This window comes from Rhyacophila brunnea, unplaced genomic scaffold, assembly GCF_057557595.1.
Source record: "Rhyacophila brunnea isolate RB1 unplaced genomic scaffold, BYU_Rbru_1.0 scaffold_4, whole genome shotgun sequence".
In the NCBI taxonomy this organism is placed as follows: domain Eukaryota; kingdom Metazoa; phylum Arthropoda; class Insecta; order Trichoptera; family Rhyacophilidae; genus Rhyacophila; species Rhyacophila brunnea.
Window position 1 is genome coordinate 31,499,620 of NW_028233068.1, and position 18,281 is coordinate 31,517,900.

Here is an 18,281-nt window from a genome sequence, read left to right on the forward strand (position 1 = left end):
TACTTATTAGTTTATATCATAATATACCTACCAACTATTGATTTTTTTCATAAATTTAGTATTTTCGCAATAATTAAGTATATACTTTAATATTAGATAACGTTTTATCAGAATATTTAAAAAGTTTACGACTATAAGCCTACGAATATATTCAACAATTCCTTATGTAATAAATTTATAAAAAAACCCTTTGAGCCTAAGAACCAAGAAAATAAATATCAAGAAAAATAAATAATAATTATTTTATTTGTTAAAAATAGGTAATAGTAAAAGTTATTAGGTTAGCCTTTAAATATATAATACTACTACTAATATCCCATGTGAATATATTAAGTATAGTCAGAACACAGTCATGCGTTCATTCAAAGCGAATATCGTTTTGACATGTCTATACTTTGCGCCGGAAAAAAACCTTACTCAGATACAAATCAATTGAAAAAATATGAGGTATTTCCTGACGTGACTAAACTTCAAAGTTTTATCATACGCATGCTAAACGTTTGAAGAATTTTCAGGCATATCGTTGACGAGGGACTTTATACTCTGGCGGCATTTGTGGGAAGCTCTACGAGCTTACTACGTGTACACAGCTTCTACGCTTCTACTGACTTTATGGTCTACGCCGTAGGCTTTTGTCCTGGGTGTTCCCATGTGGAAACAGAGATCGTGCTGTCGTAGACGGTACCGAAACATTCTCTTATGTATTCTTAATGGATTGTCTATGGATTTAGCTCAAGCTTTTTTATTAAATGTACCTCACACAATACGATAGCATAATAACATATTTATACTTTTAAAAACTTGTACGCTGTAATTGAAAATATACTGTTTTTTTATTATACAGCTAAAATAACTTCAGTAATTTTCAGAGAGATAATATAAAAGATTGGAGATTTATATATAACAATTTTTGATTAAGTTGTGTTAGGTTAGGTTAGGCAAATAAACATCAACAGGTGAAGGAGTGAAGAAAAACAGTTTTAAAAAAGTTGTGATTGATGGAAAATAGGGACCTTAGAAATTAGCCGTCATTGAAAGAAAAAATGAACGAAATAATTGTACCCACACTAGAAAATGGAGTAAAGTTTGTGACGGGTAGGTCATATGGAAAGCATGCCCGATGACAGGGTACTAAGATCCTGCCCGGGTGAGTAATTTAGCGAAAGCGATCTAGAGGCTGGCTGGGAAATAAGCAAATTGAGTTTGCGAATGAAAATAGGGATATGAGTGACCGAGAAGTTAGAGAAGATTGGCGAGCGGCAAGATCCAGTGGTGGACATTAGTAACGGAGGCCAAGTTCCACAATGAGATGTAGCACCGAAGAAAAAAAAGTCTATTGACTGTTAATGTTAATATTGCCCGAGGATACTAGATGGATTTTAAATTTGATGATATATAGATAATGATATTTAAATTCTTAATATTCTCTTTACCATTGGTGAGTGCGCATAGTGCCCAAAGATGTCAAAAGACGAAACCCGGGTCGCACAAAATGACTCAAATGGAATAGTACAAAACTTAGATCCATTATAATTTATTGAATTTTATTATAATTAGACAATATAGTATATACTTACATCATATGGTATATGAAATTGCTGAACGAGGTTGCATTGTAGAAACATTCGCAATGTTGCTCGACATGTGTCTTCGTCGGACAGGTCGAAATCTGGAAAACAAATGAGTTTTAGAAAAAAAATGGTTGAAACTAATGTTCAGCATAATTATCATTAGCATAGTAAATCCGTCCTATTTTCGAATAGTTAATTGGCTATTGTGTTAAAAAAAAACGATTGTAATTTATATTTTTTTCTGATGCGAGAGATTTAAGGAACTTCAGAAGCTCCATGAATAGAGTTCTGTAGGTAATTAACATCAAGGCCATTCACGCAAGAGATATGCGACATCGTAAATAAGTATGGATAACGATTCAGGTATCTATCATCGTAAAAAATTCAAGATAAGTAGATAAATCTGACAGACGATGGTACATATGGTTTATAGCGGTAAGCTCTAAATGTTGTATTTGTTTCTGAATCTAAGTGATTTCATTTTCCATCATCGTATATATAGTAAAACTAGGGTTACAAGCTTTTTTGGTTCATGGTGCATTAAGCTGCAATCAATTCGTTTTTATGAGTTTTCGACATAATACTTTTCCATCCAAAAATAGAAGGTGATCGTTTTCTTCAGTGAAAATATTAGAATATTCCGCGGTGCACTGGTAACCGCTGCAGTTGGATATCAATTATGTAGACCAGGGTTTCCCAAACTTTTTACGCAATAGAACACTTTGCAAGCCCCGAAATTTTAACGGAACACTTAGTATATTTTGTAGGTTATTTATTAGCGTAGCTAACCGTTCTGCCAATTTTGGCAACTGTCGTTAAACTGACAAGACTTGTCAGCCGGTCAGTTAAAAACAATATACCCCATCTTTTTCATGCGCACGGTGTGAGAAAAGATGGTCCTCCGCCTGTACCTAGATCATGGCCCCCACATCCCGAAACGGGCCCCCAGGCTAGGATCTTTGGCGGCCCCCTACTTATCGCTAAGGTTAAAGGCAATGTGACTGTCTATAGTTGCATATTCCTAATGGCGTAAAGTGGCGAGGTAAAATTAAGGGTATATTTAGCGATTTTTTGTATTTTTAATACACCCACTTTTATGTTGATATGTATAATTATGGACATGTTAAATATCGACAATATTCAAAAATTGTCAGTATGGCAAAACCACTTATTAGTAAATGTTAGTATGCTTGAAGTGAAACAGACATTTTTTTACTATTAGTGCATGTTTGTGATGTGTGTTTCTCTGTTATCTCACTTGGCTGGTCGATCTCTCACGCCGGGTCCCCCGTAAGCCCAGGCCCCTAGGCTAGAGGCCTGTCAGCCCCCTCTTGTGGGAGCCATGACCTATCTAGATACTTGACGTCATAAACATCAGTGGATATTGATCATCACACGCCTTTCAATATGAAGTAGATTCTTTAATTATTTTAGTTTTACTTATTTTACTTCTACTTAGAAGATCTTTAAATGTGTTGTAGTTTTTAAAACCTTTCCAAATGGTCGCGGAACACCTATTCAGGTTCGGCGGAACATAGTTTGGGATACCCTGATTTAGACGATTACAGCGCTTGAAATGGGCAATTTTACGTACTAGATGTATAGTGTATTAATTATGGTAAGTTGTTGTATTTCTTTTATACAACTGTTAATATTAAAATAACAGTGTTTTGGTATGAAAGATCAGAGGATAATGTTGTCGGCGTCGCAGACGAAAATTGAGGTTTACATCACGTCATAACATTTTTTTTACTATGATTCTGATAAGTTTCATATAAAATGTAAAATATATATTTTTATTAAATAATTATAAATTTGAATAATTTACGAACCGGAATGCAATATTTAATTTTTCCACGAGACGGAGCAATAATCTCGAACGATTTCACGAACAGGAGCTGTTCTAGTTCTAGTTTTAGTCCAGTCTATTTTGATTGCTGGGACGATAAGATATCCGAATGGATAACCCAAATTCCCAATCTCTCTTGGCGACGATTATCTATTCTACTTAACATAATATTACAAGGTGGAGAATTGTTTATAAATTCTGAAATAAATGTCATTTTTCTCATAATATTATATTAACCTGATACTGTTGTAACACGCAAAGAAACAGTTCTCCTCTACGATGATGATGTATTTAAGACGAGTTTATATTTTATCATATAATATATTCATCGTTATTCAAAATATTTTGTGATCATAATGTTACGAGGGTGGGTCAATAAGTCCTTAGAAAAGCCGACAGGTGGCGCGACTAGTACTGTAAGCGGTTTGTTTTCATGCAGCGGCACTACCGATTCAGTATGCTGCGAAGTTTCAATCAGATTGGTCGGGTTGTTGTGTGTTTCTCGTACATTTAAAAAAAAAATTTGCTTGTGGAAAATGGAAAAATGGAAAATGGAGAAAATTGAGTTTAGAGCTGTTATTAAACATTTTAATATAAAAGGGTTAACAGCAAAGGAAATAAAAAATGAGTTGGATTTAGTTCACGGCACATCTGCTCCTTCACTTGCAACTATTTATAACTGGTTAAATGAATTTAAACGTGGTCGTACATCAACAAAGGATGAACCACGCTCAGGACGTCCTGTAGAGGTGACTACACCAGAAATGATCATTAAAATCCACGATATGGTGTTAAGTGACCGAAGATTAAAGTTGAGTGAGATAATTGAGGTTACAGGGATCTCAAAAGGTAGCGTCATTTCTATTTTAAATGACAAATTAGGCATGAAAAAAAATTCTGCAAGATGGGTGCCGCGTTTGCTCACAGTCGACAATAAACGCAATAGGGTGGTGGCCTCTAAAGCCCTGTTGTCGCTCATGCAACGCAATCCGGATGAATTTTTTCGTCGCTTTGTGACTGTAGATGAAACATGGATACACCACTATACTCCCGAGACGAAAGAACAGTCAAAGCAGTGGATTGCGAAAGGCGAACCATGTCCAAAGAAGGCGAAAACCGTAAATTCAGCTGGTAAGGTTATGGCTACTGTATTTTGGGATGCACGTGGAATTATTTTCGTTGACTATTTGGAAAAAGGAAAAACAATAACGGGATTATTATGCATCTTTATTGGACCAGCTAAAAAACAAAATTGAAGAAAAACGGCCTCATTTAAACAGGAAAAAAATCCTCTTTCATCAGGACAATGCCCGTGTTCACAAATGTTTACGATCAATGGCTAAAATTGAAGAATTGAAGTTCGAATTGGTCGACCACCCACCGTATTCGCCAGATTTAGCCCCCAGTGACTTTTTCCTTTTCCCAAACTTAAAAAAATGGCTAAGTGGACAACGTTTTTTTTCAAATGAAGAAGTCATCGATCGGACAAATGCTTATTTTGAGGACCTTCCGAAAACTTATTATTCTGACGGTTTAAAAAAAATTGAGAAACGTCTAACCAAGTGTATTGAGCTCCAAGAAGATTATGTTGAGAAATAAAAAAAAAAATAATAATAAAAACTGTTTTAATGCTTTTTTCTAAGGAATTATTGACCCACCCTCGTACCTATATAATTATTTAATAAGTAATGATTACGGTTAGTTCAACATATATTAGAGATGTCAAAATAAAATAGAATGTTATTTTTTAAATATTCGGTCTGTCAACACTTGTTCCATATTCATTTTATAGTGAGTGGATTATTTATGCTATTGATAATATAATATGTATATTTTACCATGAAATGTGAAGCTATATAAGTTGAAATTTTCCGCTGAAGGTATGGTCTCTCTTGACAGCTTCCCAGTGTCATCAGCAGTTGCGGTTGCATGATAAGACAAACACTCCAGCGCTACCTACGAGTATAAAACATTCAATTCAATAATTTATTTATTTATTTACATGTGTGGACATTACAATTATGGTTAAATGTACATTGTCCATATGAGTCGCTTAGAATCATAACTCACATATTCCAAAAATCAAGTTTTGAGATAATCGCTAAAAACCAACAGAGCACTATTTTTTGTAATTAGAACAGTATTGAACTCCCTAGAATATTAATGAGTGAGAGAGTCGAATAACTTTTTTTTTTAAATATGTATACCTAATACTCCTAACGTTGCAGACATACAGCATACTATGAGAAATAGAGCTCCCCGATTGGTTAGGAAGGCGTTGGTGACAAAACTCTATTCTTTGAAATATACGACATATTACACCAAGAATGAACTTGTCAACGATTTTCACATGGTTTAAATTGACTTTTAATACTCAACTATTTTTCGGTATATAGATTAATTCATTTAGAATCACTTGGCATATTTAACTAAAAAACGACAAAATTGCAATATGTGAGTTATGATTCTAAGCGACTCATATACAGTTGTACGTATACATCAGTGGTGAAGGGTGAAGGTAGGTTGTGAAGATCAGACATAAAATAGTGCACACAAAATTTTGTCAATCATACGTATTTGTTTTTATTGGACTAAGGCTACAATTTTCAGACCGTGTTGGTTAGTTAAAAATCAATTTAACTCAGTCTAAATCAAACCAAAATATTTAGAAATAGTTTTGGTGTGCTATGGGCGATCTAACAGAAATAGTGCATACCTTTTCAGTCATACTTATTTGTTCTTGTTCTGAAGATGGTGTTGATTAGTTTTTTCTTCTTCTTTTCTTTCGACCATGTCCGATCCTAATAGGATCATATTATGGGCCTCCACAGAGTAGAGGTTTGTATTGACAGATTTTGTTTTTTACGAGAAATGGATGTCAGCCACTTGCTCAACCTATTAGGTTTATACCCTGACACACACAAATTGAAAAACAATATATATGTACTTGCCAGACCCTGGCCGCGTGGCCACCGCAGGCGTTAGTTATTTAGTTTTTTAGTCCTGCCTAAATCAAACCACAGTAGATAAAAAAAAATCTTCTATTTATAAAATATTCTAAATTATGTATGATTTCATGGCATAATTTTAGACATTTTAAAGATAGACGAATATTTTTTTGACTATTATCTATTATGGCTTAGTTTACGCAGGGTTTAATTGAATTTTAAAAACTAATCAATACCATTTGTAGGTAGGTAATATGTATTCTAAATTGAAAGTTTAGTGTGCACTATTTATGTGGGATCTTAACAGCCTACCTCCACCCTTCGCCACTGGTATACATTATTGCCATGAATATATATTAAAATAATAAGCTGCTGAATAGTAGGTATTGGCACTGGATGACACGCTCTTCGTCCAGTATTCTATACATATTTTTAAAATACCCGTATCGGTATGAATTGCCCAATAGTATTCCAATGTATCAGTGTTACAATAGAAAAAAAAACAACCACAAATATTCTAGTTTTTTTCAAATAAAAAAAACAAACCAGCCAGTTTTTACATGATATATTTTATTTACTGATATTCATTGGTAGAATTCCACGGTAGTTAGTTAAGTTAGATATTATCTAGGATGATTGAGGAAGTGTTTTGTTAAACGATACCGTAATTTAAAAAAAAAAACGCAGAAGATCTTCAATGAAAACTTGGTGACGAGTTCATTTATTTAAGTTATTTATTAATTGTATTCACCATCTTCCATATAAATTTAAACCCAGACGGAGTACAGAGCCGTCACGCAATGCAAGGTGTTTGACTTATTTCAAACAAATACCCATTTGATTAATTCATGGGGTGGAACGAGAAAGGGAGTCGAGAGAAAATTATACATAACATTTATTGGAACTAAATACACATCGGATATTATACAATAACCACGTTTCCAATAACTTTTCTTTAACAGAGCTAATAAATTATTTATTATTGGGTATGAAATAATACTCGTATCAAAGATTGGGGTGCTAAAGAAGATATGTATGGATTTATTTCACCCCTTTATCTTAGTTAACTGTAGAATGGCGCCAGTAAAAAAATAACAAAATATTTATGCAATATTCCAGACAACCAAAGTTGTCTTACTCGTAAAATCTTTTAAACTGCGATAAACTTGATATTTCAGAGTTTCGGTTCTTAGGAACCATTCCACTGAAAGATTCACGGACATACTCGCCTTTTGCTGTGAACTGAGTACGTATATAAATCAATTAATGGCTAATAGAATTCTTCTTTACATTTTAAAATATTGTGGTTTAATGTGCTTTTTCTTTGTAATCAAATAAATAAAATTAATAACTCTTTAAAATGGTCAGTTGCGGTAGAGTTTTTTTACCACCGGAATCACTCACTGAATTATGTCGAGCGCCGTATAAATTCCATAGTGAATAAAATCGAGTATAAAGTTTAGTTACGTGACACTTTTGTAGAGGAAAAAAAAATAATGTTAGTTTTGTTCTGGGAGTAATGTTCGAATTTCGAAATTTAAACGATCAATTTGGGTGATACACGGAGACATCTTTTGTTAAAACGAGTTAATATTTTGACAGCTTCCATTTAATATAAATCAACATAAAACACTTATTTATTCAAGGTTTTTATTGAAATAAATAATCATAAATATCTGAATGGGTATTCGAACCTTTCGCTTGCAGGGCGACTGCTCTGACCACCAATGCTATCAAGGTTCAATGTTATCTTCTAAGATATTTTTAATATGTATGTTTCTGTGTTTATAATATACAATTCACCTATATTTTAACTTTAAACGTGTTCAGATCTCATTTAATCAATAATAAAACAATCGTGTAGATATCGTGACTTGATATTGGTGGTATAAAAAGGAAGACAGTCTGAACAAATACAAGAAATCACATTTAGAATGAAATTCAATCTGGGTTAGTCCAGTCGGTGGTGAAATGTTTTTTTTTCTTTTCCCTGAAGATCTTAGATCGGCGAATTGCACAAGACTCAGTAAAAACAACGCAGGACGAAATTTCACAGGCGAAAAATTCGGAGAAATTTCAAATACAATATAAACGATAAATTATATGGAAATTACAGTTTTTTCAATTACTCCGATTTATTTCTTCGCTTTATAAAAGTTTAACTGAAATGTATTACGATAAATTCTTACCTTTTGTTTTGCCATCAGCTTACAAGCGTTTTCATACATTTGCGTATTGTGGATGCCAAGACCGCAAAATATAGCAAACGCTTCAAAGATGGAGACATCGCTTTCTGTAAACTGACTGGCGTTTGCCTGTAAATGTAAAAACAAATAAGGTTATAAAAGAAATAAACTGAAAACAATCCATAAAATTAACTTTATTGCAGCTCAAAGGTATGAGACTTTTATTATTCAATATTTTATTAATATAAAAAATAATTTAAACTTTTGTAAGAATGATGGAATTCCGGATTGAAAGAATCTTAAATTTGAATTGGAAAATAAATTCTTTAATACGTCGGTTTTTCTTTGGAGAAATTATTTTAATTTAATTTATATGGTATATTTGTATTTTACGGTTATGGATTCAATCTTTCTATTATTTCATACCATAGAGACGCAATTGAATAAAATATAACGTAGAACATACTAAGGTAACGGAATGACAGATTTATGTAACTATGAATTTAATATTTAAAAATTGATTAGCGAATGAGAAATTTATAAAAAAAGTGTTGGATTTAAGAGTGAGCTGGAATAATTTATTATTCGCAATGCGTACAGTTGTACAAGTAATTCAGAAATGTTTTTTTGTGAGATTTTTTTATTCAAATCACGGCCATTTCATTACTCGGAGAAAATTTAACAAAAGAATTTTTCGCATTAATTCAAATTGACCCAGAATAATTGGATCAAAATGAATGGCGACTTTAAAACGAAAAAAATCGCCGCTAATAAAATTATGAAGAAAATTAAATCTCCTAGCGAGCAAACTTGGCAAAAAGAAAATTTAAATACAGCTACACAATAACTCGATCAACCTTACGAATCTCATTTGTAAATCAATTTTGTTTCAGCGAAGAGACAAACTGTACTAAGAGACCAAGTCATCCATTTATTTAGAGACTGGATTTTTTTTAAATGACGAAAACGTGGAACGTTACAAATATTTACTACAGCTTTGTAACAATGAGAATTATATATTTAAAATCTGTACTAACTGTGGGATGTTCTATTTTATAGAATGATCCAGATTATATATTTTTTACGGTTGCTGGTCAATAAAAATAAAATTCCACGGGTGATGCTTATTTAATTCTCTGTCAAGTATAATTACTTACAATTATAAAGGAGATAATCTAATTCATCTATAGCAAAAAGCATGTGGAATGTGACGTTATCTATACACAATTAAATTTTATTATATTAATGTGGGACAATTGTCTGGATATGACGATAAATTGAGAGATTGAAAAATGTAAAGTAGCGAATCGTTATATGGTAGAGTGCATGTTAGCCATAACACGATATGATCACAACAGCAATCCATGGATAAGGAATTAGACAAGAATATAGGTACGATATAATGAATGTTGCCGAACCGCTGAAATGCTATTGAATTGATATGTTACTCGGCGAATGGATATGCTCTGGAAACATGCTGTCATACAGTGGCACCCAGGAGGCACACAATTGCCACAGGTCCACCGTAAAGCCGGCTGGATTGATTAAATTCACCTGAAATACGTGACAGCAAAAAGCTACGGGCAGCGCTCGCAATGGAAAATTTTACGAGCCAGAGCGTGCGATAATTTTCAGAAAATATCAACATATTTATCTAATTTTATGTACGTATATTACATAAAAAACTCTGTTTGAATTTTTTGTTATATACTTTAGCTCAGACAGTGAAATGGAATAACAGTCTTAAAGAGTTTATGACACGTCATAAATATTATTTTTTACCATGAGTCCGAGAAGTTTCGTAGTAATAACTAATTAAGTATAAAGTATGTTAATTAAATTAATTATAAATAATTCACGAACTGGAATACCATATTTAATTTTTACACGAGACGGAGCGATAATTTGGGCATTCCACGAACCGGAGCTGATCTCCGGTGCGCTCTGGTCCATTCCAAGCTCTGAATAAGGGTCGAGAGAAGTGGATACAATATGTAGGGTGGGTATTCATCCAATAATATATCAACTAAATAATAATGTACCTAATGTAAATAATAAAAGTGATAAATGTCATCCATATTTTATTACCCATTACACTTCATGAATTTAATTTCAGCCACGTAGAATGTGTAAATAAATGGCAACAGAGGGCGAATGGCAGAATATTCGTAACTGAAACATTAGGTCGCGGGATCGACTTCCTCGTCTGTCGAGTTTTTTATGTGATTTATGTGATGTGATGCGTATTTGGATTTCGAGCATAAACTGAATAAGTTACACATTGTATACTAAGGTATCGTATTTTGTTTGTTGTTGAGAAACCTCCTAGGGAGACAGTCAAGATCCACATCAGATTGTAGAGCCATTGTAAAAAATAAATAAAAATAAAATCGGTTTTTACTCTTTTTGTTATTCTGTGTTTTAGCATAATGTAAAACCTACAAATATTTTAATGTTGACAAAGTTTTATTTTTTAAATCGAGGCTTTATGTTATTGACTACTAAACTTATTGAAATGGCCAACGCGTACCTAATAAGGGACAAGTTGACAACACGATAATCTTCCACCGAATATGACGATAGATAAATTTTATAGCTATCATTAAAGTAGGTGATTACTGATTACTAATTATATAATAGTTCTATTGAAATCTGGTGGAATGGCTTATTGTTATTTTATTAACATGCGGTATGTTGGAAAATCGTTAAACTTATGGAAGAGATGGTGTAGAATTGAAATTGTCGTAAATTAGTCGACCGCACTATACAGTGATCAATACTATATAAGTGAATGCATTCCACTACAGGTGTTTATAATCAATTTTATATATCAAAATCATTGACATTAAAACATACATAAATAAAATCTTTAATGTAATTTGTAAGTAGGTAAGTGTACTAGTGACTAGTAAATTGTAATTTTCAATATAAATTACAATAATAATTACTTAGTACAAACACATTTTTTTATTATACGTTGTTACACAAAAACGTATTAATGTACAGTAGACAAAATTAGAAAAAAAAAATTGACCCCAAAGTTTTATCATCATCGTAAATTCCTGTTTTTGTAATCTTATATATGGTTCGTATTTATTGAAGACAGCACAGGGCGAATCAATCAATAATTATCCAGAGACTACAGATAAAGAAACAGCTCTCGACAATATGTTTGAGATGCATTCTGCAGTTTTTTGGGCATATTGTTCGGCGCAGACAGACTGGTGGTTTTGGGTAGCCTCCAGAGTAGGTAAAGCAGAGGAAGAGCGTCAGCGCGTTGGAGCGACCGAGTGAAGAAGTTTACTGGGGAAGCCTTCACTCTGCATTGAGAGAAGCAGAGGATCGAGAAGGGTGCAAAGTGTTGGTTGCTCAGAAGATGACGGAATTTTAAGGTGGTCACGACCATCAGCCATGAAGAAAAGTTCAAGAAGAAGAAAATATATATATTATATGCACACGATAGAAAAATAAAAAAATTAATTATTAAACATACTTAATTTTGAAAACACTTCTGAGAAAATATATTAAAACCAATAGAAAAAATCTTTTTGAAAATAGTAAATAGTAAAATCGAACCTGATTGAAACCTGATGAAATAGTAAAATGAACTCAAAATAAAAATAAAACTGTGAAATAACACGGTTTGATGAATTGTGAACGCAGAAACGTCAAAGTTGGATAGTAATTGAATAGTACCTAAGTTTAGTAGATTTTGATTAGTAAAAAAAATCGTTTATTGTTTGAGCGTAGGTATGCAAGAATTTATTCGTTTTTTACTAACACAAAGTGTATTATGTATCACTGTTATTTGTTTTGAATTATTGAAGTTATACTTCTTTTGGCACGTTTGGGAAATCAGATCAGAGTGTATTTTTGGCGTGTGACATGTAACACATAATTTATATTTTTTACACGAAAAAAAACGCACTCGATTGGATTCGAACCACCGATTGTTCGGTTATCAGCCGAACGCACTACCTTTACGCCACAGTATGATACTGCAATCGTGACGATTATACAGTATAATATTATTAGTTTAGAATTGTTCCGTTGCCCAGGCAGCGAATTTATTATTGTCGGCCATTTGCAATTCCTTACGTAAACAAACTATTAAACGTCAGAGTGACAGTTGGTACTTAAAAAATAAAAACAACTAGAAACCATTATATAATTCAGTAATATAAGTTAAAGTGTATAGAAATAAACCAACGGCGTTCCAATAAGCGGTCCTTTTTCCTGAGTATTTAATTTAACAAGATAATTAAGAGCTAGTCAAAGAATCTAGTTTATCACAAGTTTAGTTTTTGTTTTGTTACGCCAAAAAAGTATAACTTCTAACACGCATACATAAGTACACACACCGATTTTTTTTTTAAATTTTACAATCAAATGTTGAATTTCTTTGAAGTTCAAATAGTCATCTCGGCAATTCTATAGAAGGCAACAATTTTATGTTTTCGTACGGACAACGGAGAATATATATACATTTGGTGCCCAGAAAAAATGTGGATTTGCATGTTTTTACGTAACTATGTCTGAAAATTATTAATTATTCTTAATATCAATATATTATAATTCGATTGCAATTATAAGAAACTGATAATGTATCTATTGTTATTTTCTATACAAACATATTTTTCCATAAAATGTACATCATTATTGTCGGTCCGGATTTTGTTTTACATTTTGTACCTTCAGGCTGTGTGCATACACGCGATATGTGAACATTTAACAAAAAGAGGTTTCGATATTTTTTATTGGTATACACATTTTGAGGTATTTTATCAAAGTAAAATATTTAGTTAATTAAAATAAAACACCCGTAGTACACCACTAATTCAAATTTTTAATATTTTTTATATTTATTTAAAAAAACATTGTTTTTTATAAAAAATAAAAATGTGTGAAGCAGGAAATCATTTTTATTTATATCATTAAACCTATAAAGCCAATGCTTTGGATTCAAACACATACTTTTATATATTTTCTGCTGTTTTTTTTTTAATTTTTAACATTTTATCTGAATAATTGAGCCATTGTCATCAAATAATGCGAAATACATTTGTATACGTATCAGACAAACCATTGTATTTTAATGCCGATATACAATGATACTAAAAGTTTTATAGTGGTGGCGTGCATTATTATTAGGGTCATTATTATTAAAAAAAACTTTTCAGGACATTGTTACTTTCCAGAAGAAGTAAAGTGAAGTATTCTGAAATAGTCAGTATAAATTTAAAAGTCGTCGTCTTAAATTTATATTCAGTGTTACATAATAATAATAAAAATATAATTTAAATTATTTTAGATATATTATTGTTATTATGGCGAAACTAATTACAATAAATTGTATAAGTAAATTTTAAATGTTCATTCCAAAACAAACTTCACAAACAAACTTAGAGAGAATATTTGAAATTTTCGATTCACTTAAAACTTTCCATTAAAAGTTTTCCAGAGCTTTAAACCAAATAACAATAGAAACAACACAATGTGAGTATTTATTTTTCACAATTTTCCCGGAAACAATACACCAGTCTAGTAACTTTGTAATTTCCGGAATCCACTCGCCCGTCCAATATAATACGCTGTGTTTGCACGAGACTATTGGAGATCTCAGATATGGCAGGGATCGGAAAATTTGTGAAATTTATTCAATAGATTAACTGTTTTTTTCCGTTTTGGAAGTATTTCGGCAAACAGAGACAACGTAAAAAATGGCTCAGGTGGCAGAATTTAAGCTTAATAAACTGTAAACTAACCATTTGAAACGCATTAAAATGTGGTAAAACGCACGTATATATTAATAATTTAGTTGCTAGGACCACCCACTTAGCAACTAATAATAGTGGATTGGATTACGGATTTCTTTCGAAATAACTTTTCATACAAAACAGAATTAACTGAAAATGAATTCAATTCTACTTAAAGATGGCTAAAAGTATTAAAAGAATCCATTGGCATCGTGTTCTGATATATTCTAAAAGTTTCAAATATCTAGCTAGTCGGGAAGTTAGTTAAAAATCGATTTCAAGATTTGTACTGGATAAACAACCACCGGACAAACAAGAATACGACCTAAGAAAAACGTGGTAAAAAAGAAGATCAAAAATAAAAAAATAAAATATCTGAGGATTTTATTTACTAGTAAACTGAAATAATCCACGGTATCAAGTACTTGTAGAAAATGTATGAAGAGATTTCAACTTTATATAAACGATAGCTTTGAAAAGACAATAGGTGCATGAACTAAAAATATTTTTTGTAGAAAAGTGGGAAAATTACAGATTTACTGTTATTTACTTTTATAAAGCATTTATGGATGTAATGGTGTCAGATTCTTGTGGCAGTGTAGGCTACTCACTTAGGTGTTGGTTTCGTTACTTTCAAATGACACTAATCCAAAGTGATTGTGTCGTGACCGCAATACCAATGTCATTCCTCTATCTCAGTGCTCCGCAACCGGTGTGACGTGGCACACTGGTGTGCCGCGAGACGATGTTAGGTGTGCCGCGATGCAATAGCTAAATTTGCGTACATGGATAGTAATATATTTGAGCACCTGCATGAACTTAAAAAAACAATGCAAGGTCAGAATGAAAATATCTTGACGTTTTCTGATAAATTAAAAGAATTCAAAAATAAGCTCGAACTTCGGCAGAAGAAGTTAAGACAAGGATCTTTACAAATGGTCCATAGGAATTACCAGACCACCATTGAAAACAAGCAATCAATTTTGGATCCGTCTCAAAAACATTTAACTTTGCTGCCAAATAAATTTCAATCAAGACATTCATACAATCAATTGCAACTGGAGACAAAACCCTTTTGCAACCAATGCCGAAAATTCTATAGAAGCGCTTTTCCTATAAATTCGAGAAGAATTTGTTGAATTGATAAATGACGGGACGCTAAAACTGAACTTCGCCGATGTTCCATTGGCTGTTTTCTGGATTTCGTTTAATAAAAAATATCCTCGGATTTCAGATAAGGCTATCGCAGTTCAGTTCCCATTGTAGAGTCAAAAAAAGTCGCCTGCGGAGCTATTTTACTACGTTAGTATTAATATTTTAAAACATCTGATTGTAGGATACAATTATTATTATTGTGTCAAATACTCGACAAATAATTATTCCTAACCCGACAACTAACTATAATTATATTAATATAATATAATTATACGAAAAATCGGTAAACATAAAATCAATACCATTAATTTTACCTCGAACACTATTTGAAAAACGCTATTTTAGAGTATCACGCTGTCTTTAACCTTAGGGATAGGTAGGGGGTCTCGCCAAAGATCTCAGGATATGGGGTCCATGTTTTGGTGTATAAATTGTTTTACGTGTGGTGAGCCGTGGAATTCTGGGAAGACCTTTGGTGTGCCGTGGGTGGGAAAAGGTTGCGAAGCACTGCTCTATCTAATCCGAAATACAAAGTATATTTTTATGCGTTTTCGATAATAATTAGGAATATCGATTTTTTATTTTGGTTTATGTACCTTTTAAAACTTATGTACGGAGATAGTAATTAAGATAGTTTCATTGATATTAAAAGAATAGTTGCTTATCGTAGGTGGTCCCCCATAGTATTAAGTTATACTTATATCTAATGGATCTCCATGGGTGGTCCGTAACTATTTACTAGGACTGCATTTTTATTAGGCTTCATATCTTTATAAAGAATATTAAATGGTTCTAATATACGTATAGATAAATTGTATCGCTTCTTGTATGGATACATAGCTTTATTATTCATCCATCTATTCAAATTAATAATGGGAAGTTTGATATGTAGGGAGTTGTATATTTCTGTATTTTATAATGAAAATGTTTATTTTGACGTCTACGAAAAATGGAAATCAAACATTCGAAATCTTGCAATTTTATTATTAGTAACATCGAGATAATAATATAATAAATTTAATGATAACATGTCCCTTGACGTATTCAAGAGGAAGATCATAAAAGAAAATTTGCACCCCAGGTAAATGGCGTCTGGCGAGTGACGTAGGTACATTTCAGAGTTCTATCACATGTTTGTAGAGCCACTAATAATGAATACTTGTGATGTCACATCGCGATAGTAGAAGAGACGCAGTCACCAAAAATATTATTTAAAATTATCACGAACTCGGAAGATTTAAAGGAATACCCAAGTTGAGATGGTGGCTTGACTGCTTGAATAGAGCCGCCGCACCGTAACTGGGAGCGCGATTCAAAACCATCTTGATTATCTCGTCGCACTTAGTAACAAACACCACCCAGAATTGATAATTGAACTCGACAGTTCTATGTGTCTTGACTACATTCTGGATACTACCTTCTTCGTAGATTTACTACCTTCTATATGGTGTATTATTATGTTCGTATACAGTTATTATTCGACGTAATCTGAGATGTCATTATCGACCCTCTAAAGATAGCTAATGCCTATCTTAAGATGTGCGCTTCTGAATATGGTTCTGCATCGTACTCTGGGTCTTTAAAACTGGACAATCAGACGTAGATAAATATTCTGGATGCGGCTTAGATCCATGCCGGATTGTAGAGCCAATGATAATAATACTGAGTTCGAATAAGGGTGTGTGACTTACGAGTATTAAGAGCGAATTTAATAGCATGTTTTTCTTTCATTAAATTAAGACAAGTATTGTTTTAATTGAAAATATAACGTAATTTACCCAAATGTAGTAGGTACTTATATAAATATTATTTTTCTAAATTGTATAATTTAATATTAATTAATTTGAAAAGGAATGTTATAAGATTCTTTGATTTATGTTCATAAAATATTTGATATAATAATATGTAAGAATGACTTATGTAATTCGACCGTAATTATATACCTACTTAGTTTTGCTTGAATAACTGTGTTGTATTTTATCGACTAAAATAATTTAATTAATTATATACACACATAATGTACAAATTACTTACTTTATTAATCAACTGCGCCACTCCTATAACGTCTTTCTGCCCATTGACAACCGGCATGCAGAGAATGTTCCTGGCTTTAGGGGCACCTGGCTCCCAATGCATTGCTTCAGCTTGGGCCTCTCCGATATTGAGGATTCCTCCGCCCTGCGCTGCATGGAGGGCGAGTTGTGCCAGCACGGAGCGTTTCAAGTCCTCGGCTGACGGTCTGGATACCACGGCTGATCTCTCTGCTCCACCGAGTTCAAACACCAATGTGAACCGGACTTTTGCACTCTGAAAACGAAAACACATTGTTAATCAGTGTATCATTGTACCTATTGTAACCTATTTAAATACTTGATTAAAATATCATCTTCATCTTTCTTTTGACTATATCCGATCCTAATTGGATCTTATGGGGATCAACAGAGTGGGGGTTTATATTAGGAGATTTTGTTTATATGAAAAATGGATGTTAGCCACTTGCTTAAGAGCGTACATAAGTGAAACGGCAAATAATTTTCAACAGTAAGTATGTGGGACGTAATTTCGGCCGCGTTGCCAGTCGGAGAGCGATAGTCGACCTGTTCGCACGTCAATTTGTTTTGTGATGGCGTCGGAGGAATATATTCTTAAATCGTGTAAAGATGACTAAAAAACGTTCCACATGTCCTTGAAAAAGAAAACATGTCAATGAATATACTATTATTATTACGAATATAATAATAAACATAACATTAAAAGGACGCATGTTGAATTTTTATGACAAATTATATTTCGTTCGGCTCGCGTCATTTGCACAA

General features: G+C 32.7%; 1 protein-coding gene across 1 annotated transcript in view; it reads right to left on the minus strand.

Annotated features, from left to right (window-relative positions):
• Nucleotides 1-18,281, minus strand: part of LOC147067264 (cGMP-specific 3',5'-cyclic phosphodiesterase-like) — a 164,372-nt gene that overhangs the window by 22,199 nt on the left and 123,892 nt on the right. The window contains exons 7-10 of the mRNA XM_085954983.1: nt 17,500-17,772; nt 8,558-8,683; nt 5,259-5,376; nt 1,578-1,669 (exon numbers count right to left, since the gene is read on the minus strand). Of these exons, the coding sequence (XP_085811109.1) occupies nt 1,578-1,669; nt 5,259-5,376; nt 8,558-8,683; nt 17,500-17,772 (609 nt within the window). The remainder of the gene's footprint in view (nt 1-1,577; nt 1,670-5,258; nt 5,377-8,557; nt 8,684-17,499; nt 17,773-18,281) is intronic.